The 23,798-nt window shown below is 43.6% G+C and overlaps 1 protein-coding gene across 1 annotated transcript in view; it reads right to left on the reverse strand.

Annotated features, from left to right (window-relative positions):
- The window catches only part of MBOAT1 (membrane bound O-acyltransferase domain containing 1), an 87,069-nt gene that overhangs the window by 38,271 nt on the left and 25,000 nt on the right, over positions 1 to 23,798 (reverse strand). Inside the window, exons 3-8 of the mRNA XM_068236965.1 lie at positions 23,317 to 23,394; positions 17,493 to 17,588; positions 13,851 to 13,906; positions 11,551 to 11,605; positions 7,800 to 7,977; positions 5,337 to 5,529 (exon numbers count right to left, since the gene is read on the reverse strand). Of these exons, the coding sequence (XP_068093066.1) occupies positions 5,337 to 5,529; positions 7,800 to 7,977; positions 11,551 to 11,605; positions 13,851 to 13,906; positions 17,493 to 17,588; positions 23,317 to 23,394 (656 nt within the window). The remainder of the gene's footprint in view (positions 1 to 5,336; positions 5,530 to 7,799; positions 7,978 to 11,550; positions 11,606 to 13,850; positions 13,907 to 17,492; positions 17,589 to 23,316; positions 23,395 to 23,798) is intronic.

Below are 23,798 nucleotides of genomic sequence, written 5' to 3' on the forward strand. Positions count from 1 at the left end.
AGTGTATAATACACTTTGTAATGTTTACAAAGTGTATTATACAGGTGCCTCCTGCCCTGGTGGTCCCAATGTCCGAGGGACCACCAGGGCAGGCTGCAGCCACCCTATGTCGCACCCAAGCACACCGATTTCCCCCCCCCTGCCTCAGATCGCCCACAGCACCCCTCAGACCCCGCCCTGCCCACCCCCCAGACCCCTGTTTGCACCCAATCACCCCCCTAATCACCCATCAATCACTCCCTGTCACTATTTGTCAACGCTTTTTTTTTTATCCCCCCCCTGCCCCCAGACCCCCTCCCCCCCCCCCCCCCCCGTGTACTGTATGCATCTATCCCCCTGATCACCCGTAAATCACCCGTCAATCACCCCCTGTCACTGCCTCCCATCAATCAGCCCCTAACCTGCCCCTTGCGGGCAATCTGATCACCCACCCACACCAATAGATCGCCCGCAGATCCGACGTCAGATCACTTCCCAAGTGCAGTGTTTACATCTGTTCTCTACCCTAAACACCCACTAATTACCCATCAATCACCCCCTATCACCACCTGTCACTGTTACCCATCAGATCAGACCCTAATCTGCCCCTTGCGGGCACCCAATCACCCGCCTACACGCTCAGATTGCCCTCAGACCCCCCCTTATCAATTCGCCAGTGCAATATTTACATCTGTTCTTCCCTGTAATAACCCACTGATCACCTGTCAATCACCCATCAATCACCCCCTGTCACTGCCACCCATCAATCACCCCCTGTCACTGCCACCCATCAATCACCCCCTGTCACTGCCACCCATCAATCACCCCCTGTCACTGCCACCCATCAATCAGCCCCTAACCTGCCCCTTGCGGGCAATCTGATCACCCACCCACAGATCTGACGTCAGCTCACCTCCCAAGTGCAGTGTTTACATCTGTTCTCTACCCTAAACACCCACTAATTACCCATCAATCACCCCCTGTCACTGCTACCTATCAGATTACACCCCTATCTGCCCCTAGGGCACTCAATCACCCGCCCCCACACCCTCAGAACGCCCTCAAGCCCCAGCCCTGATCACCTCGCCAGTGCATTGCTTGCATCTATTCCCCCCCTCTAATCACACCTTGAGACATCCATCAATCACCTCCTGTCACCCCCTAGCACACCTACCCATCAGATCAGGCCCTAATTTGCCCCGTGTGGGCTCCTGATCACTCGGCCAAACCCTCAGATCCCCCTCAGACCCCCTTCCGATCACCTCTCCAGTGCATTGATTGCATCTATTTTCCCCTCTAACCACCCCCTGAGACACCCATCAATCACCTCCTGTCACCCCCTGGCACTCCTATCCATCAGATCAGGCCCAATACAACCTGTCATCTAAAAGGCCACCCTGCTTATGACCTGTTCCACAAAATTCGCCCCCTCATAGACCACCTGTCATCAAAATTTGCAGATGCTTATACCCCTGAACAGTCATTTTGAGACATTTGGTTTCCAGACTACTCACGGTTTTGGGCCCGTAAAATGCCAGGGCGGTATAGGAACCCCACAAAGTGACCCCATTTTAGAAAAAGGACACCCCAATGTATTCTGTTAGGTGTATGACGAGTTCATAGCATAGAAGATTTTATTTTTTGTCAAAAGTTAGCGGAAATTGATTTTTATTGTGTTTTTTTCACAAAGTGTCATTTTTCACTAACTTGTGACAAAAAATAAAATCTTCTATGAACTCGCCATACACCTAACGGAATACCTTGGGGTGTCTTCTTTCTAAAATGGGGTAACTTGTGGGGTTCCTATACTGCCCTGGCATTTTAGGGGCCCTAAACCGTGAGGAGTAGTCTAGAAAACAAATGCCTCAAAATGACCTGTGAATAGGAAGTTGGGCCCCTTAGCGCACCTAGGCTGTAAAAAAGTGTCACACATGTGGTACCACCGTACTCAGGAAAAGTAGTATAATGTGTTTTGGGGTGTATTTTTACACATACCCATGCTGGGTGGGAGAAATCTCTCTGTAAATGGATAATTGTGTGTAAAAAAAAAAAAAAACAATTGTCATTTACAGAGATATTTCTCCCACCCAGCATGGGTATGTGTAAAAATACACCCCAAAACACATTATACTACTACTCCTGAGTACGGCGGTACCACATGTGTGGCACTTTTTTACACCCTAAGTACGCTAAGGGGCCCAAAGTCCAATGAGTACCTTTAGGATTTCACAGGTCATTTTGCGACATTTGGTTTCAAGACTACTCCTCACGGTTTAGGGCCCCTAAAATGCCAGGGCAGTATAGGAACCCCACAAATGACCCCATTCTAGAAAGAAGACACCCAAAGGTATTCCGTTAGGAGTATGGTGAGTTCATAAAAGATTTTATTTTTTGTCACAAGTTAGCGGAAAATGACACTTTGTGAAAAAAAAAACAATTAAAATCAATTTTCACTAACTTGTGACAAAAAAATAAAATCTTCTATGAACTCACCATACTCCTAACGGAATACCTTGGGGTGTCTTTCTAAAATGGGGTCATTAGTGGGGTTCCTATACTGCCCTGGCATTTTAGGGGCCCTAAACCGTGAGGAGTAGCCTTGAAACAAAAATGACCTGTGAAATCCTAAAAATACTCATTGGACTTTGGGCCCCTTAGCGCAGTTAGGGTGCAAAAAAGTGCCACACATGTGATATCGCCGTACTCAGGAGAAGTAGTATAATGTGTTTTGGGGTGTATTTTTACACATACCCATGCTGAGTGGGAGAAATATCCTTGTAAATGGACAATTGTGTGTAAAAAAAAAAAAAACAATTGTCATTTACAGAGATATTTCTCCCACCCAGCATGGGTATGTGTAAAAATACACCCCAAAACACATTATACTACTTCTCCTGAGTACGGCAATACCACATGTGTGGCACTTTTTTGCAGCCTAACTGCGCTAAGGGGCCCAAAGTCCAATGAGCACCTTTAGGCTTTACAGGGGTGCTTACAATTTAGCACCCCCCAAAATGTCAGGATAGTAAACACACCCCACAAATGACCCCATTTTCGAAAGTAGACACTTCAAGGTATTCAGAGAGGGGCATGGTGAGTCCGTGGCAGATTTCATTTTTTTTTGTCGCAAGTTAGAAGAAATGGAAACTTTTTTTTTTTTTTTTGTCACAAAGTGTCATTTTCCGCTTACTTGTGACAAAAAATATCTTCTATGAACTCACTATGCTCTCAGTGAATACTTTGGGATGTCTTCTTTCCAAAATGGGGTCATTTGGGGGGTATTTATACTATCCTGGAATTCTAGCCCATCATGAAACATGACAGGGGGTCAGAAAAGTCAGAGATGCTGGAAAATGGGAAAATTCACTTTTTGCACCATAGTTTGTAAGCGCTATAACTTTTACCCAAACCAATAAATATAGGCTGAATGGGTTTTTTTTTTTTTATCAAAAACATGTTCGTCCACATTTTTTGTGCTGCATGTATACAGAAATTTTACTTTATTTGAAAAATGTCAGCACAGAAAGTTAAAAAAAAAATCATTTTTTTGACAAAATTCATGTCTTTTTTGATGAATATAATAAAAAGTAAAAATCGCAGCAGCAATCAAATAGCACCAAAAGAAAGCTTTATTAGTGACAAGAAAAGGAGCCAAAATTCATTTAGGTGGTAGGTTGTATGAGCGAGCAATAAACCGTGAAAGCTGCAGTGGTCTGAATGGAAAAAAAGTGCCTGGTCCTTAAGAGGGGTAAAGCCCACGGTCCTCAAGTGGTTAACAAAAGACTTTCATAATGACCATAATTCTGTATCTTAAGAATTAGCCTAATCCTAAATCAACTCAAATTTATTTGAACCTCAACGACAATCCCTACTGAATAATGTGGACTTGCTACACTGGCATGCAGCGTTTTTTAGAATATAGCTGGCAGTCTAAAGGTATTACTATTGTTAATTTATATACCGTACTGCAGGCATTTACCGCAGTGCTTTACAAAGTACAGTTGGCAATTCAGGTCATTGAATGTTCCTCACAGGGACTAACAACCAAAGATCCCTGCCAAATGCACAGTCTAGTATCCCCACCACAGTCTAGGGCACAAATCAAAATTAGCACATACCCCTTTCACCTTATTGTAGCAACATTATTCAAAAGCATTTGATAGATCAAAGGATATTTTTTTACAGCAAATTATATGTATGCTTTAAAAGGGGACTTGAATTAATTCCTCACATTGAAGGACATCAACATGATTACTACATATAGGATTGTGAAACACTGATCATTTAAAAACTTAACATTGAAACATTTAACTCATGTAATATTCCATCTATCCTGGAATAAGGTACAGTGAGCAAGAAAGTGAAGTTAGTGGACATGTCTCGTTCAACCAAGACAACTAAGTAACATCTGTGGGATGTGATGTAAAGGTACGCGAGATCCACTTAGGCCCTTCCCAACAACTTAAAAGTATCCAAGCCGAAGCTCAGGTACAAAAATAGATAAGTACCTAAAGAGAAGGAAGCCTCAGGATCCTATCGAGGCTTACCTCGCTACTGCATGGTCCCCAGTTGTTGAACGCAGCCCCCTGAGAGATTAGCAACAAGGCATTGGTCTTAATTCACTAAGCTTTATCAAACGTTTGATATTTTACCTCATGAGTAAAATCTAATTTTGAATTCACTAAGGTGAATGTTTTATCGATAAAACTTTCAATGAATCTATAACACGTTCGTGAATTCAAAATTAGATTTTACGCTTGAGGTACATTATCAAACATTCCATAAAGTGTTTGTTAAAGCTTAGTGAATTGAGGCCATTGTTGCTAATTGCATCAGTATAGCACTATAGCTCCTCTCGCTATAGCGTGGCCACAATATAACCGACCAAGCCCACTTATGCGCAGTAAGCCTGAGCCATGCTACTGCACATGTGCGAGTGTGTTCACATGGCCATGCTATAGGAATAGTAGCTGGGCAGTCCCGAAGTGGAAGGGGGCCGCGTTTAGCAACGGGGGACCACAGAGTAGCGAGGGAAGCCTCAGTAGGATCCCGAGGCTTCCCTCTCAAAGTATCTGATTTTTGATCCCGAGCTTTGGCTCTGGATCACTTTAATGGAGTTGCTACTTACAGTACCTCTTCATACCAGATACCACAGGATCCTTTTCTTTGGCTTAGAGGAATCTGTACCTAAATGGGCCTAGAGCTGTACTAGTGGCACATGGTATTTGGCATGAGATATAAATGTTTTAGATGATCAGTCCACGTCATCCACATCTCAGTTATTGACATACATTCAATTAAAATAAATAGATTAATTTAACTAATAACTTGAGGAAAAAAATATTTTATTCATTTACCCAAAGTCCATGCAAAATAGTACTTTGGCTTGTTGGCCATTGCTGCGATGTAAAGATAAACCAATCTTGTAACTATTGAAGAATCCTCAATGAAAGTGTCATCCAGTACATAATGAATTGGAAAAGCCTTTGTAACGGTAAGGAACAAAATGAGCGATATCACACATATAAAGATCTTGTTTATAACCGCTTTCTAAAAGGAAATAAGAAAAAAAAAAGGAAAGAAATATAAAGTTACTACATCTCTATACAAAACAGCAAAGTACATCAGCACACCAGTCGTAATTTAACATGCAACGCACATTTTATTGTGCACTATTCCACATCAGGTCCCGACAATCGTGCCACATGCTTTGAGAAAGGGGGACCCTGTGCAGCCCCTAAAACAATTGTTGGAGCATGATGTGGAATAGAGCACAACAAAATATGCGTTACATCTTAAATTACGACTGGTGTGCTGATGTACTTTGCTGCTTACAATTGAAATGTGACATTGCCTAGTCATAGCATCAAGCACCCAGAACTGGATGGTGTGCCTGCTTATCTTCATATATACATACCTATACAGTGATAGGAAATTTGCTAATCTTTAATCTCATGCACCCTTATGGACAACCATACCTTTGGCGCAAGTTACACCGTGCAGGATATCTGTGACATTAACCAGATATGCACAATTAAGCTATCCATACGCGAGTCAATTATGGCCCAAAAGGTCTAGCCCATCATTCCCTAACCGATTGGATAGACTTGAATAGATTCCTACCATACATGGCAAGCTAAATTTTGATGGATTCCAGAAGAAATCTATCCAGCATTGATCGAACTGCAAAGAGCCATCAATCAAACTGATATTTTTCAACACGTCCACTTAGACTTTTGATTGATAAACTGCCCCAAATCAACTAACTAACTGAATACGGTATGTTGAAGCAAACAATTACTGGCAGATTTGATCAAAGTGATTGCATCTGTCAAAAAGTGATCAGAAAAACAATGTGCGTATGTCAGATTTACATTGCATTTCATTTTGGTGGAAGGGGAATTTGGGTGCGGATTTGTTCTGCCCAACACATCCCTACAGTGCTCTACCAGGATTGCATGTCTACTTTAAGGTGCTTACACTTTGATGGATGTCGCCCCGATCTCCTTGGGCAACATCGCTAGGCCGGGCTGCACAGGCGCAAGTCAGTTGTGTAGTGGATGATGCGCTGCATTGTTATGCGGAGTAGTAGTAGGTAGTAGGCGCAGAAAGCTCCCAGTGACGGGAGCAAGACAGGGGAGTGCACGTGGCATGTGCAGTCAGCCCCAGAATGTAGACAAACGAGGAGGCAGAGGACGGCGTCGGAGCGATAAGCCTGTAGGGCGCTGGAGGAAGCCCCAGGTATGTATAATTTATTTATTTTATTTTTTTTTTAAGTCCCCATCTCGGGTACACTTTAACTTTCAAATTTGTTTATTTAATGAAACAAAAAAACAAAACAAAAAAACTTTCATAAGTAAAGTGCATAACTTATATTTCAGTTAACAGTTACCGTAGGTCAAATATGATTTTTTTATTGGTTCCCATCAGATACTGCACCAACAAAATGAAATATCAGGAAGTCTCCATTTACTTTATAAAAGCTCTGTGGTATGGTACTCTTCAGCGATAAACTAAAGTGAACAAATGTAATAACCTTCACTTGTCATACCTCACAGAGTGTTCTATATTTCAGCCTCCTTAGTGTATCTGAATGCATTTACTAATTTTAATGTTAAATGTTTGTTTAACCACTTCCTGCAAAATGGATGTTTTAAACTATCCTATTTCCGCATTAATTATAGCAAATAAGACTTTTTGTAAATGTAAATTTTGCTGAAATGCTCATGCATGTGGGTGGGTTGCCTGTTTTAACCCCTCAATGGAGGAGTGTGAAGTGGTTGAAGTAAGCCTGAAGTGAAAATAAACTTATGTGGCAATTAATCAATTAATAGTATGTGTAGTACTTATAATAAATAGAACATTAGTAACAAAGTCTAGTATTTTTATTTTCAGTTTAATTTTTAAAACTGCATTCTAAACAGCAGCTGTGAGTCTGATGTAAAGTCTGCTTTATTGAGCTGAAAAACAAACAGAAGTAATGACCCTTTGAATTTCCAGCACTAAAACCTTATCAGCGTTTTTTTTCTCAGCCAGATAAAAGCATTTTGCCTTATATTTACTTTTATGGTCATTAGGATAAATTCAACAAGCTATTTGACATGCTCATTTGCATTAATAACTAGTTTTTTACTCTTACGGTTCTGGAAAACAGGAAGGGAGTCAGACAATTTCTTAATAGAGCTAGTGCTATGTGCATGTATGTTTAACTCATAATGTCACACGTCACTTCAGGTACAACTCAGCCAGTTTGGCATACTGTTGCATTTCAAATTGCTGTAAACACTGTTTTCAAAATGAACTACATTCATAATACTCACATTTGGAGAGGGATCTTGTGCAGGTAGCTTTTCTTTAAAGTTGATTTCTTGCAGCTTTAATCGTATGTGTCTTCCCTCAATAAAAGCAACATAATCCTGGAAATTGCTGCATGGCCCAGCAAGGACACTCATAAAATTCAAGTGGTAGCTCAGGTACTCTAACAGAGTTGGCCTCTTCCTAAAGAAAAAAGATAAATGGATTGTACATACCGGTATTTCTTTAAGCCCAATCTACATGATACTTTGTACGATTCGATTACGATTCGATTAAATCCGACATGTCCAAGCGGGATTAGATTCGATGCAATTTGATTTGCCATTGTTTTGAATTGCAAATCGAACTGAATCGAATCCCGATTGGACATGTCGGATTTAATCGAATCGTAAATAGAATCGTAATCAAATCGTACAAAGAATCGTATTGTGTAGATTGGGCTTTATACAACAAGAAAATCCTTTTTCAATAGGTGCCTGATAAGCAAACTTTTTAAAGTCTACATAAGGTCAAAATATAAAAAAATTGCAATGATACAAAATGCAGCAAACCTGCTGTACTGCATTTGTCCAGGTTTTATAATACTAGCATGTATTCTCCTGTATAATATGGATAAAGATAGAAACATCTCACAACTGCTTCTGCTGGATAACAAATCAAGGGTTTTAACAAGTATATTACTTTAAAATGGCCAAAGAATGATCAGTAGACTATACAATATGCTTGTATAGTCTACTGGTCATTTTCACTGTCTTTTCACTGCATATAAAAAAAAAAAAAAAAAAAAAAAAAATCAGATTGCAAATCAGGGTGAGAAGATTTTACAATGGGCAAACATTGACTAAAACATTAATAAATGAATATTGCAAAAATAAGCAATTTTTATTCATTACATTATTTTTACACTCTTTAGCATCACAATGTGTCATCCTACCACTAGCTTTCCATGGCCAGAGCACACAGACTGGATAACTGCCAGGAATATCCAGGAAGTGCTTTCCACATCTTGACAGTTTGGGAGCAGAAGAAACCACAAATCAAATCAAAGATCGCTTTATTGGCAAGTGTGAGAAAACGCGGAAAAGCCACCGCGGGTGCTCAGAGCAAGGCGGCTGATTCCCGCGTCTAACGCGGCGGTTTGCACGCATAAGCCTACATCTGTCAGTGTGGCTGAACGCGGAGAAACCCCCGCATGCTCTGATAGCGGTGTGGCTGGTTCCGCGTCCAGCACAGCGGATGCATTACAACACATGTCTGGTGTGGCTGGGACTGATAGTCCACACAGGTTCAGAAGGACAGGCAGAGCTTTTATGACAGTCAGAAGGGAGTCAGCTGACCAAGCCGGTCAGCTGACAATTTAACCAGTTCCCATTGGTCCAGCACTTAGGGCAGGCGCTGGAGAGCGCTATAGTATATATACTGGGTGTTGGTCATTTCTCTGGTGTCTGCCGTTGCGATCACTACGTGGTAGCACTCAGACCTTTTTGTCAGAATCTGTGTTATTCTCTAGACCAGTTCCAGGGTGTTGATGACCAAGGAGCTCACACCCAAGACTAGGAATACTGTTTATCATCTGTGTTATTCTCTAGACCAGTTCCAAGCCTTAGGATTCCATGTCTGTCTCCTGTCTCTATATCTGATCTGTCTCTCGTTAAGAGATAGTTCACAGTCTGTTAGTGACATCCCTCTATTGGTGTCACTCACACTCTAGTCCTTCCCACTCTCAGCCTGTCTCCTCCTCTTGGGGAGCCTCAGGCCAGTGGAAGGAACCTGTTCTTTGGGCAGTACCCTTTACTGCCTTGCACCCTCTATACAGGTGCTCTCCTCAAAGTATTACTGTTGCACCAAACACTCTTATTACTCAGGTGTCCAGAGGTTAGAGATATATCTGATTATCGGTGATACTGCAGATCATCAATAATCGGGTATATATCAGTATTCTTGGTGATACTGCAGATCACTGATAATCAGATCCTCTCTGAGTTACACTGATCGTTACAGCAAGACCATGATTCATAGAGGTATTGCCAAAGCAAGGGGAAGAGGGGTACATGGAAGGGGGTGGGGGTAGGGGGACAATGGATAAGCAGTCTGGACATTTTTTTAGGTTTGCTCCTCTCAGTCTGTGGCATGCTGTGACAGTGTGCAGCGATTGTCACTGTGGATTCCTCTTCTCCCAGTAAGATATATGTTTTTCTCTCATCTTTTAATGTGAGAAAGGGGAATAGTTCCAACAATTTCTTAAAGTAAGCGTCCCTGGTTGTAGTATATTTGGGGCAGTGCAGCAGGAAGTGGCTTTCATCCTCAAGGGTTTTCTGCTCACAGTGTTGGCACAGTCTCTCCTCCCTGGGTTTGTACGTCTGTCTGTGTCTCCCAGACTCTATTTCGAGGTTGTGAGCACTTAATCTGTAGACACTCAGGATTTTCCTCTTGAGAGTTTTGGAGCTTTTCCAGGTATGTGGCCATTTGATATTCTCTCTGTAGGTACTGGCATATGGTTAGCTTTTGTGACTGTTTTATTTCACTCCTCCATTTTTCCACATAGTCCTCTTTGCTCTTGGCTGTGGTTTGTTTTATCTGTACTCATGTTATGACCTGTGGATTGGGGGTTGGCGGGAGTATAGAGCTGACCACTACTTTCAGTGCACATGGCTTTTCTTGGTCTTCATTGTGCCGCTTGGCTTTGTAGTGGGGTGAGTCAGGGTTGCTGCTCTGTAGGTGGACCCAGAAGGACAACACTTTCTTCTGTATCTCAAGCAGTAATGGGAATCTCCCCAGCTCAGCTTGGCAGGCGTTGTTTGAGGTACTCCGATGGACATGGAGAAGGCGTTTGCAGAACTCCAGCGGGAGTATTTCTGTTGGGCTGGATTCCCATTTTGATTGGTCTGGGTAGGTGGTGGGGCCCCATACTTCACTTCCATACAGTAGGATTGGGGTGATGACACTGTCAAATACTTTCAGCCAGACCTTTACTGGTGGTTTGAGGTGGTACAGTTCTTTCCTGATGGCATAGAACGTTCGGTCTGCTTTGGCTTTTAGGACCTCCATGGCTGATTTAAGGCTTCCTAATTGGTTGATTTCCAGACCAAGGTAGGTATATTTATCAGTTCTGCTGATTTCACAGTCATTGAGTGTAAAGGATGGGCTCTGGCTGACCTGTTTCTTCTCTGGAACACCATGGTTTTGGTTTTCTTTAAATTAATGGGGAGTGCCCATATTATGCTAAATTTGTCAGGCTGTCTTGTAGACCTTCTACAGTTGGCGACAGCAATAGGAGGTCATCTTCATACAGTAAGAACCTCACTGTTGTGTCATGTAGTGCGAGTCCTGGTGCGGCCTCCAGGGCAGAGGCCAATTTATTGATATATATGTTGAAAAGTGTTGGACTCACAATGTCAGCAGATTGTTTTCCCTTACAGCAACACTGCTTCACATCCACATAATGCATCAGGCCTCAACTTATAAAACACATTGCTTTCAATTACAAGCACTGTGGCACAACCATACACAGGAAAAGGATTGCCTCTACTAGACATTCTGGAGTGATATAAACAGCAGCTAAGATATGCCCACAGTGATTTTAAGAGGACACTCAGCCTTCACTGGGAAATCAGCATCACTTCCACAGTCTAAACAAATGGGCTTATAACTCATATGGATGTCAGACTTCACTTTCACGAGTTAAGGAAAAAAAAAACCCAGATCAGTGGTTTTATTTAAAATACAGATTTTTTTCTAAAATAAATTGCATCTTACTTAACAGAGGCTTGAAGTTGCTGCTTGGTGAGTGACTCAGGATTCCGACTCATCCCTTTAAAATAGAAGCAGAACACATATGAGGAATCAAAGATTACAGGACACAGTAGAATACTATTACTGTAATAAAAAGCTATCTCCTATATGGCTGCTAATAATAGGTTTAACAACCATCTTCTTACTGGAGAGCCTGCAGTCTACTGAATATAGGGGTGTTTCTCAGAAATTTCACATACAGTATCCCAAGGCTGCTCACACTAATGGGTTAATATAAACTACAGTATATAACTGTTCAAAAAACACAGAGAAACAACATAATCAAGAGGGGTGCTAAACTACCCCATCTACTCATACCACATTCCCCCCTCCCCACACCCCTTCCTTAATCCCCAATCCTATAAACACTTCTTCTTGCTTGACTGTAACAAGCACACAAAAGCTAGGCGTGATGTAACGATTGCGGAATTATTTCCGTGGTCAGCGCACAGGATGCGCGCTGACACTGCGGAAATCCTCCACAAGCGTATAATCTGAGAGAACCCAGCTGCGGTGCAATGCACCTGTAGAGGGGAATTCCTGCCGGCAGATGGAGCTGTGGAGAGCAGAGGAACAACCCCTCTGTACTGCCACAGATGCCAGATAGGAATTGTACAAGGGTAAGCAATGCAGGGCAAGATAGCCCTTAAAGAGAGAGAGCACGGAGACAGAATGTATGTGTGTCCACCAATCTAGTCGCCACCCAGCGACGGTGAACACACAACAGTGGAGACCAAGTGGGAAAGCAATCGCAAGAGATGGCGATTGCTAACAGCGACACAATACTGAATAAGCACAGGGATGGAATGTATATATGTCCACCAATCTAGTCGCCACTCAGTGATGGCGAACACACAACGGAAACGAAGTGTGAACGCAATCTCAAGAGTGGCAATTGCCAATAGCGACACAAGACCGAATAAGACAGAGCAGAAGTGAAGCAAGAAAGACACAGCAATAAACAATGATCAGAACATCAAGGAAAATAACAAACGCTAGCTAAACGCGAACACCGCATTCATTCGCAACAGCAAACGCGTTTGAAACACGATCACCGCGCGTTAGGTGCCCTGTGATAAGTGTGCCACCCTAACTAACCAATGTAACACAAACACCAAGCGAGAACGCGAGCGCTTGCTAAACGGTTACCTCGCCGAGCCTACAGCAAGCGTTCATATCAGACAAGACAATCGCAAGATAGAGGGAGTAACCAGTAGCAACCACAGCCGAGGTCTACTCCAAGATACAGACTAGAAAGATCCACCGCCTCTAAATGTAGGGCAAATGCGATCTAAGACAGAATGATTCACTATCGCCAACCGCTGACGACCGTGCAATCGCACAGACAAGACAGAAAAGGCAGTACAAATATACAACCTGACTACGTTAGAAGGGATGCCTAGTGCAGTCCCAAGGAATTACTATAAGATAATCTTAGCAAACAATAGCAAAGGCTGACACTCCTGGAGAGTTCAGCAGGAACAAACCATCATAACCAGCAAGGAATTCTGGGAGCACAAGGTATTTATACTGCAAGCCATCAAAGGAGGCAGCTAGGCAATTTGCATGACAAGTGTATGCAAATTCCTCAGTAGCAGAGCAAGTCTGAAACTTGCAAAGTAAAGACAGGTCTCTTTTACAGAGACCTGCAGCCCTCAGACTTAAGGAATGGTCAAACAGCTGTCTGCCTGTGCAAACAGCTGAGCGGATCATTACACGTGAGTACACAGAAAAATATGGACAAATCCTTAAAAAAAATTAAACAGACAAGAAAAATGAAACAGCCCCTCTATGGATCTCAAAGACAACCATATAACTCCTCAAAGATTCTTCAGAGGGGCATGTTCTAGACAGCTGGACTTCCGAGTCATGTCAGTGGGAGTCAGGCAGTACAGATTCATGGGAGAAATCAAGTTGTTGCCATGAAAAGTGACGGTTATGGAGATGATGGAGAGGGGGGTATTTAGGGGGGGGGGGGGGGACTTAGACCAGAAAGTTAGAGAACTAATTAGTATAACATGATTGTTAAAGTGACAGTAGTTTTGGAACTGAGCATTTATTTGTGTAGTTGATAAGCCCAATGCCAAGCTACATACAATATTCAGAAAGTTTGAATGCAAGACAAATTATTTGCATGTCATTGGCCAATGCTAGTAGGGACGCAGGACAAAAGCAAAAATTCAAAACTGGTTCTAATACCTTACCACACTATCCTAAATGTTTTCCTTGAACTGAACTGGCGTACACTTTAAAGTTGAACTTACCATCATATACCTGGAAGGCAATTGTTGTGACTTTCTGTGTGACAATCATCAGGGGCCTACGACAGAGAGATAAATCACTGAGCACTTGCTGGTAAATCTGGAAAAGTGTCAAATGGCCCTAAATGCCAAAGGTTATCGGCTAGTTAATTGAAAACTACTGTACTTTTTTATCATAGCAGTAGCTCCATGTGTTTTTTTATGAAATAATGAAGTTTATTGGTGCAATTACAATGAACATACAATAATCAGTACGCATTAGAATATAACGTAGATGTATCTATACCAAGGGTATGGCAGGTACCGTAGTTTGTAGGTCTAGGTTTACTAGCTAAAAGCCGATATACTTCAGTGGCTTTGTCTCTTCTGAAGAAAGTTTTGGAAAAGTTTTCTTTTCTTAAAGAGACTCTGTAACAAAAATGTTAGCAGTATTTCTCCTATCCTAAAAGTTCCTAAGGCTGTTCCATTGTGCTCTGGCTTACTGCAGCACTTTCTACTTGCACCATCTCTGTAATAAATCAACTTATCTTTTCCCTGTCGGATTTGTATTTGTCGGCTGTGTCTGGAAGGCTGCCAACTCTTCAGTAACGTGAATAAGTTAACTCCTTCCAAGCCTCTCCAGTGCTCCTGTGATGATTATTTCTCACAGACAATGTCCCTGCTCTCACTGTCAGCTTGTCTGCTATCTGTGAGGTTGATAAACACAGACTGATAAACTGAACAAAGAATAGCTGGCTGAGGAGGAAGCTGCCTGTCAGGCTGACACGACTCCAGGCTCTAAAAACACAGCTTGTCATGATTCATTGACACAGAACTCTTTCAAAACTTGCACATAACCTCTGGAGACTGAATTCAATGTGTAACTCACTGAATTCTCTGTGTACTTACGGTGTATTAACTGAGTTCACTGCTCTGCTGATGTACTTCCTGTTTTGGTGGCCATCTTTTCTGTTTACAAAACAGTTTATAAAACAGTTTTTTACCCTCTTTATTGCAGCGGAGAACAGCAAAAATATTACAGAGGGGGCTAGGAGATGACCCCAAACAGGCAGGGATGTTTGTTTATACTTCATTTTGTGAATACAGATTCTCTTTATAAAGAGCCTGAGGTAGGCTCATGAAATTACCAAAAAAAACTAGCTATCTGATCCGGGGGTCTGAAGGTATCAGGCAGCCTCCAAAATCGCCGCGCATTGGCCCACTTTCACTTTTGTGACCTCTGGATCATGACGCCGGAATGAGAAATTCATTCTCTCATTCACAGTGCGCAGGGAGCGGCAGGGGGCGCAGCCAGGGAGAGAGAGCCGCCCAATGGCAGCTCTGGAAATCCTGAAGGAATGCCCTTGGCAGGTGTTTTGAACAGGGAATCCCTCTCCCACAGGTTTACCTCCGAGATAGCGACAAATATTGTTGATAATCTCAGGTGGCTATAGCGCCGGGGGGGGGGGGGGGGTTCGGGGTGTCAAGAGAGCAGTGGTGTGGGGACACAGAGGCATGTCATGAGGCAGAGAACATGCCTCTGTGTTCCCATCTGCGCCCCCCCCCCAAAAAAAAAAAAAAAGATAAACCTTGGGTTCTCTTTAAAGCATATCTGAATTGTAATAATAATACAAAAAAACTAGATCAATTTTTTTTGTTTAAATTCACTTCAAAAACGTGGAAAAAAAAAAAAAAAAGACTATAAAAACAAACATCTCTTATTATAAAGGACACCAAGGCTTGTAAATGCAGCCATATTGAGATCCAAGCCAGAATTCCCATATTCTGAAAAAAATGGAGAGGTTTCTTGCAATAAACTAGTGAGAAAATCATTTAAAAACATATATTCTATTAATCAAATTGTTCCTGTGCAGCTCCGATTTAGCCACCAGCATGCAATGCGGTGGATGCGCACATGCAAGTTCACTGGAAGCTGCAGTCTTGTCTGTCTAGGTTGTATCCATAGGCAACATCAAAGATTAGGTTATCTTCACCAAGTAGCCATCCATCAGTATAGGAGTTTAGCGTAATAGGCAAAAATGATTAAGAATCTCTCATGGCGAGTGTCAATTTCATTTAACGCATCTAGTTAAAGCGGGGGTTAAGAATTGACAGCATTGGACCTCATGTATATACAAACACAGGTCCATATCTAAAGAGCACATGTATAAACAATGTCAGAGGTGTCCATGGCCACTGCTCCTCCACACTACTGGTTTCATGCCATGACCTCCTTGGGCTTATCAAGGCTTAAAGAGACACTGAAGCGAAAAAAAAATTATGATATTATGATTTGTATGTGTAGTACAGCTAAGAAATAAAACATTAAGATCAGATACATCAGTCTAATTGTTTCCAGTACAGGAAGAGTTAAGAAACTCCATTTGTTATCTCTATGCAAAAAAGCCATTAATCTCTACGACTTTCAAAGTCGTGGAGATGGCTGTTATCTGACTTATTATCTCAACTGTTCCTTAAATATTTACTTTTTCTCTGCCAGAGGAGAGGTCATTAGTTCACAGACTGCTCTGAAAGAATCATTTTGAATGCTGAGTGTTGTGTAATCTGCACATATTATAGAATGATGCAATGTTAGAAAAAACACTATATACCTGAAAATAAAAATATGAGAATATTTTCTTTGCTGCTAATCTTCTAGTAATTATTCATAGTACACAACCAATTCATTATATTATATTTTTTTTCGCTTCAGTGTCTCTTTAAGAGTCACCGTGTAGGTGCAACCAATAGGACAGAGAACACGGGGTATGGATGCACCAGCTATTTTTCATATGCTGCGCTCTTAGGATGAGGACAAACATTTATATGGGTTCCAGTGCTGAAAGATTTTATGCCTTTTTAACTGGAGACATTAAACGAAGTATGGATCATACCATGAGAGATTCTCAATTATTTTATCCTGTCATGCTAAATCTACTCATTGAGGTGTGGTGGGTCAAGTTTCTGATTGAATTGATTGCAAGGAGAATCTGTACTTTTGACTTACTGGAAATACAAGTAAATAATGCGCTAGCAGCTAGTGACATGAGCCGTCTCAGTAGTGGACCTCTCCTTGGTGAGCCGAGAGCAAATCATCATACAACACTATACATTGTCAATAAGATTCTGGTCGGCATGCAAATTTAAAGGTAACCTGAGATTAAAAAAAATTATATGTACCTGGGGCTTCCTTCAGTCCTCTTCAGGCTATTGGCTGCCCCGCCATCCTCACGGGCCGCTCCGACCCCGGTGGATGGCCAGGTACATCAAAGAAGTCGCACTTCGCCTCACATGGATGGTGAAATGGGAGCACGAGCGTGGGCCAGAGTGCCCATGCGCCGACTGAAGCTGACTTGTGGATTTCACTGATAACGGAGGATCAAGGTGGCCAGGGAGGATGGTGAGGGAGCCAATGGCCTGAAGGGGGCTGGAAGAAGCCCCAAGTACGTATATTTTCCCCCCCATCTTAGGTACACTTTAATGCACCTTCGAACTGCACCTGTCAATTTTCACTGATCCAATTTCAGGCCACATACAATTTGCATGCAAGCCAAAATTACTAGAGTCTCATTGACCATCTCTAAAGATCACCCAATTTCTGTAGCTCACAATTTCTACACAATAATTCTTTAGAATATATACACGGTACTTACTATATGCACCTACCCAGAAAAGTCAGTTGTGAGGATGCCATAGTTGAATATATACACTCTGTTTATCTGGCACAGTGTCAGGTATCCCAAAGCCACTATAAATGTGTATCTGTAAATGAGCAAATCAAATTCATGTTAGGATTTACAATGACAAATTTACAAATCCCTATTAACATTAAGGAACTCCAAAAAATATGGAGCTTTGAATACACAGCAACAAAATTAGGCCCGACTTTAACTAACTTACAGACTTACCAGACAAAACAGCAGTTGGGGCTGTAGACAATTATTTAGACTAAGTAATTTCTAGTACGAAGCCCAATAAGAAAAAAAAATCTACTTAAAGTGGACCTGAACTCAGAACTTCCTCTCTGCTGTAAAAGATAATGAACTGCATAATAATATTTAAAGAAAAACATTTCTTTGTTATAGCTGACAACTCCTGCAATAAATTGGCAGTGTGTCTACATCCCGCTTTCATGAAAGCAGACAAAATGTTAACATCCTGTGTTTACAAATGAACTGCTCAGCCAAAGTGTATCTGAGAGATCAAATTACAGTTGTGATTAGACACAGATGAGAAGGAATTAGACAGGCTGAACTCCCTAAATATAAATGGTGTTTTCCTTCTGTCCTGGGAAATAGTTTAGGTCTACTTTAACCATTTAATCACAAGCGGACTTATAAAAACATCCTGATAGAGCCTCTTAATGTCTCCAGGACATTTTTTATAAAGGCAGACAGTGCTGCTGCCGCTGTGCGGGTACACGTGCGTTCCCGTGCAGGTGGGAAAAAAATCCACCAAGAAAAAATACAACTTTATTTCTAAATACTATATTGTCACCATACTTTGTACTATGGTCATAATTAAAATCTTGTGATAACCAGAACAAATAGGCAGATAAAATGTGTGGATTTTATGCACAGTAGCAGTGTTTATATTAAAAACTATGGGGGGTGAAATTGGAGAAATTTTTTTTTTTTCCTTGTTTTTCACTTTAAAATGCATAGAAAAAGTAATTACTGAAAACAAATATCAACCCCAAAAAGCCAAATTGGTGCTGAAAAAAACAAGATATAGATCATTTCATTGTGATTAGTAGTGATTAAAGCGGACCCAAACCAAACATTTTTTTTAATTCAAAATATTTAGTTGCACCACTCTGACACATACAAAGATAAATAAACACTCCTTCAAGCCTATGAGCATTTCAGTGCATGTTTTTCACCCTTCTCTTTTCATAACTAGCGTTATACTGGGGGCAGCCATTAGCATTTCCTCCATTGCCGGACACCATCTACTCCACCAGTTTGCCGGATTTTGTCCCGGAATTTGAAAGGAAGGGAGGGGTTCCTCTAATAAATGTAAAATATTTTATATTTCTCATCATGCAGCTGAAAAAAGACTGCCATTTATTATTATAATTTAGAAAATAGATTTTATTTCTGAAATCTTGTATTTTTAATTTGGGTCTACTTTAAGCAATTGGCAAATGAAAGGGACGAGCACTGAAAGGTGAAAATCGCTCGTCCGTTAAGGTAAAAACTCCTTTGGGGTGAAGTGGTTAATTACTATACACCACAGGTGTTAAGCCACGTCTACACGCTGCAATGTGTCTTATCAATCGAGCCACTAATGCGGCTCGATTGCTAAGTTCCGACAGGTCCGATCTCACCGTCGCCGATTCCCTGCTCGTTCCCCACGAGCGGACAATGGCAGGGAATCGAGCGGAAGATAAGCGGTGCTGGCGGGGACGAGGGGGGTTTGAATCCGACGCATGCGCGAGCGAGGACGTGCGGGGATGCGGAAGAGGCGATCCGGCGGCTAATCGAGCCGCCGGATCGCTACATGTAGACCCAGCTTTAACTCCAGGCCTGCAGGGCCCGGATCCATGCCAGTGTTTAAGATGGACTAAGAAAGAGGAATGTGTTCTACCTGATGGACCACACCTTTCCTGATTCAGACCCATCAATTCATTTGACCTGTGTCAAAAATGTGTGAGGACCTCGACCCTCCAAGGACTGGTTTAACACCCCTGCTATAAGTATTCAGAATATTATCTGCTAGAGTGGCTAGAGCTTCAGAATTTGTCATCCTTTGTACCAGAACCATTACCTTGCTATTCTCCTAATTATAATAAAAGACTTGGCGTGCTTTCCATTTCCAAGTGCAGGGCAAACAAAACATTAGCCTGGACCTTGCAGAGCACTCCTCTTCAAGCAGTGACTCTGGCTGCGCAGCCATCATTATTACAGGAAGGCAGCACTACTCTCACCACCAGCTGAATTGCGTTATTCTGACTGGTTACAGGTCTGACAAGCTACAGTCATCACTCACATAAGCAGGTTACATCTACTACAAGTGTGGTGCAGCTGCTGGGGCAGTACAGGCTGCTTTCTCACAAGGTTGATGACTGAGCAGCCAGATAAAATGGAGAGATAAGATGTGGGAAGGCCAGTCTCACAGGTACAGCTGAGTTTAGTGTATGCAATACAATGCCTTGGCTTCCTTCAAATCTGCCAGCAGCCACCATCTACATCAGTGTTCTCCCCAGGCTCTTTTAGCCGGGTGCTCCACCCGGCTAGTTTTGGTGAGCACCCGGCTGTAATCGGCTCACCTCCTCCAGAGTTGTTCACAGAAGCACCGGCCCTGCATTCTCTCGTCTTGCCCCACCCGGCTACCTTTTCATGCCACCCGGCTAGAAAAAAATTCTGGGGAGAACACTGTACATGTATCCCAGTCTTGCTCCTTTTAAGTCTTTCCTGATGAGAGCTGTAAATACATTTCTTCATAATTATGGAGAAGAGGTAAGGGAAGACAACCAGCCTGTGCAGAAAAATATAATGTTTAATGGATTTTAGGGGTCTATTTATATTGGTGAGGATCTGCTGATCATAAGCTACATGCTGCCAGAAAGTTCTCCCCAACCATTCTCACTATGTACTCTCCCTCCTTTATCTAACCTTACCACTTTGGGTTCATCACCTGTACCCCGAGTTAAAGCAAAGCATGCCAATGAAGCCTCCACAGTAAGCCTCCACACAAACACCCAGCTCTTGAACTCATGACATGCACTACTCTGCTAACCCCACCACTGTTACTAGTTTTCCTATCCTGCGCATTTTCCATTTTGCTATATACAATTACAACATCTCTAAAGCAGTCAAGTACCCGAGCAGTGTAAAGTCACTATTTACACCAGCAGTAAAGCTGCAATTTCCCCAAGCGACTGTAAAGCCGCTAATTAGCTAGCCAAAGTTCGGCTACAGTGGCACACCTTCACCCAAATTTCTCACCTGGCGCTGGCAATTATATTGTGGCCTATGGCGGCCAGGGCCGGCCCGCCCATGAGGCGGGGTGAGGCGGGTTCCTCAGGCGGCAGGAAGTGGAGGGGCGGCACCAGATAAAGTGGCTGTGACTGAGCGGGGGGAGCCAGAGCCGCGGTGAGGGCAGCCCGACCTCTCCCTCCCTCTCCCCGGGCCGCTCTCCATGCTCCCCCCTCGGACTTTAGGCAGCAGAGTTAGCGCGCAGGGAAGCGCTGCTGTACACAGCCTGTTACTCACCTCCCTGGATCCGATCGCCGCTCCCGCCCTGCTGGTCTCCTCTCTGCAATGTAGCCGCTGATACATTACACACGCTGCTTCCTGTTTACACAGGAAGCAGCCGCGTGTGTATCAGCCGGCTAGGCAGAGAGGAGACCAGCAGGGCGGGAGCGGCGATCGGATCCAGGGAGGTGAGTAACAGGCTGTGTACAGCAGCGCTTCCCTGCGCGCTAACTCTGCTGCCTAAAGTCCGAGGGGGGAGCATGGAGGGCGGCCCGGGGAGAGGGAGGGAGAGGTCGGGCTGCCCTCACCGCGGCTCCGGCTCCCCCCTCCGCCATTATGAGGGGGCACCTACCTGGGCAAGCTACCTATCTATCCTATACTGGGGGGCACCTACCTAATCTAACCTGTTTTGGGGGCAGCTACCTATCTATCCTATACTGGGGGGCACCTACCTAATCTAACCTGTTTTGGGGGCAGCTACCTATCTATCCTATACTGGGGGGCACCTACCTAATCTAACCTGTACTAGGGGCAGCTACCTATCTATCCTATACTGGGGGGCACCTACCTAATCTAACCTATACTGGGGGCCAGCTACCTATCTATCCTATACTGGGGGGCAGCTACCTATCTAACCTATACTGAGGGGCAGCTACCTATTTAACCTATACTGGGGGGCAGCTACCTATTTAACCTATACTGGGGGGCAGCTACCTATCTAACCTACACTGGGGGGCAGCTACCTATCTAACCTACACTGGGGGGCAGCTACCTATCTAACCTATACTGGGGGCAGCTACCTGTCTATCCTATACTGGGGGGCACCTACCTAATCTAACCTGTACTGGGGGCAGCTACCTATCTATCCTATACTGGGGGGCACCTACCTAATCTAACCTGTACTGGGGGGCAGCTACCTATCTAACCTATACTGGGGGGCAGCTACCTATCTAACCTATGCTGGGGGGCAGCTACCTGTCTAACCTATGCTGGGGGCAGCTACCTATCTAATCTATACTGGGGGCACCTACCTAATCTAACCTGTACTGGGGGCAGCTACCTATCTATCCTATACTGGGGGGCACCTACCTAATCTAACCTGTACTGGGGGGCAGCTACCTATCTAACCTATGCTGGGGGGCAGCTACCTATCTAACCTATGCTGGGGGGCAGCTACCTGTCTAACCTATGCTGGGGGGCAGCTACCTGTCTAACCTATGCTGGGGGCAGCTACCTATCTAATCTATACTGGGGGCACCTACCTAATCTAACCTGTACTGGGGGCACCTACCTAATCTAACCTATACTGAAGGGCAGCGACCTAATCTAACCTATACTGGGGGGAAGCTACCTATCTAACCTATACTGGGGGCACTTATCTAACCTGTATTGGGGGCACCTACCTACCTAGCTAGCCTATACAGGTGGCAACTATACTGGCTACCTATACTGGGGGCACCTACCTAACTAACCTATACTGGGGGTACCTACCTATCTAACCTATGCTGGGGGCAACTATATTGGCTACCTATATTGGAGGCACATACCTAGCTAACCTGTACTGGGGGCACCTACTTATCTAACTTATACCGGGGGGGGGGGGGGGCTGCCTATCTAACATACTGGGGGCAACTATACTGGCTACCTATACTGGAGGCAACTACCTGGCTAACCTATACAGGGGGCAACTTTACTGGCTCACCCATGCCTGGCCACCTATACTCGGGGGGGACCTATAGCTGGTTACCTATACCGGGGGGGGGGGGGGCGCAATTTTTACACCCTCGCCCTGGTTGCATTTTAGCCTAGGAACTGCACTGTTGCCGCCGGCCTCCGAGTCCGATGACTCTGAGCTCTGCGGCCTCTCCTGTCTCCTCCAAGGCTGCATGCTGGTGACGCTGCCTAGTGCCTAAGCCTGCTGACTTGATGGTGGCGGCTGTCGCCCGCTCTGCTGCCCTGGCTGCGGCTGACTGTCACGGTCAGTCACTGAGCAGCGAGCGCCGCCGACGTGACGATGAGGATGATAAGGCTGGCTGGCTGCCGCCGGCCGCCGCTCATGTTATGTAGAAATATGGGGGGGGGGGGGGGGCGCCTTTACGATCTTTGCCTCAGGCAGCAGAAAGTCCAGGACCGGCCCTGATGGCGGCGCTCAAATTACCAGGCGGAGCAGGTTCATAATTACCCACATCTAAAATTCAAACTGCTGCTGTCCTTTTACTTCTACTATATGCAGTTAGGATATGAATTACAAGGAGTTTCAAATGATAAAGCACTGAATGGATGCCACTTACCTTTGAACTTTCTGAGGACTTGTAAACATCATGATGAGGTAGCATAAACTAACCAGTGTAAATATGTGCAAGGAGTACCTAGAATAAAAATCAACATATTATTTGATGATCTTATACAGTACTGATATCATCTGTATTGTTTTTACAGAGTACACAGTCATGTCACCAAACTGATATAATATTGCTCAACAGGGATGGATCTACTATAAGGCAGTGTAGACACGTGCCTACAGGCACCTGCTGATGGAAAGGTGGCTCGCTCCCCTTCCCGAGCTCCTTTCTCCCTCCTTCCCTATGCAGAGTCCAGAGCGGAGTTTAAATGAGAGGTTACTCCCCCTGGTCTCGGCATTCCACTGACCAGATCTTCCTTCAGTCAATAGAGCAACATGCCCTCGTGCTGTAGCAGCAGCCAAGCCAGTTGCTGCTAGAGCACGAGAGCATGTTGTTCTATTGACTATTTGTATATAGGAATGTATTTTTGA

The sequence above is a fragment of the Hyperolius riggenbachi genome, chromosome 5, assembly GCF_040937935.1.
Source record: "Hyperolius riggenbachi isolate aHypRig1 chromosome 5, aHypRig1.pri, whole genome shotgun sequence".
Taxonomy (NCBI): domain Eukaryota; kingdom Metazoa; phylum Chordata; class Amphibia; order Anura; family Hyperoliidae; genus Hyperolius; species Hyperolius riggenbachi.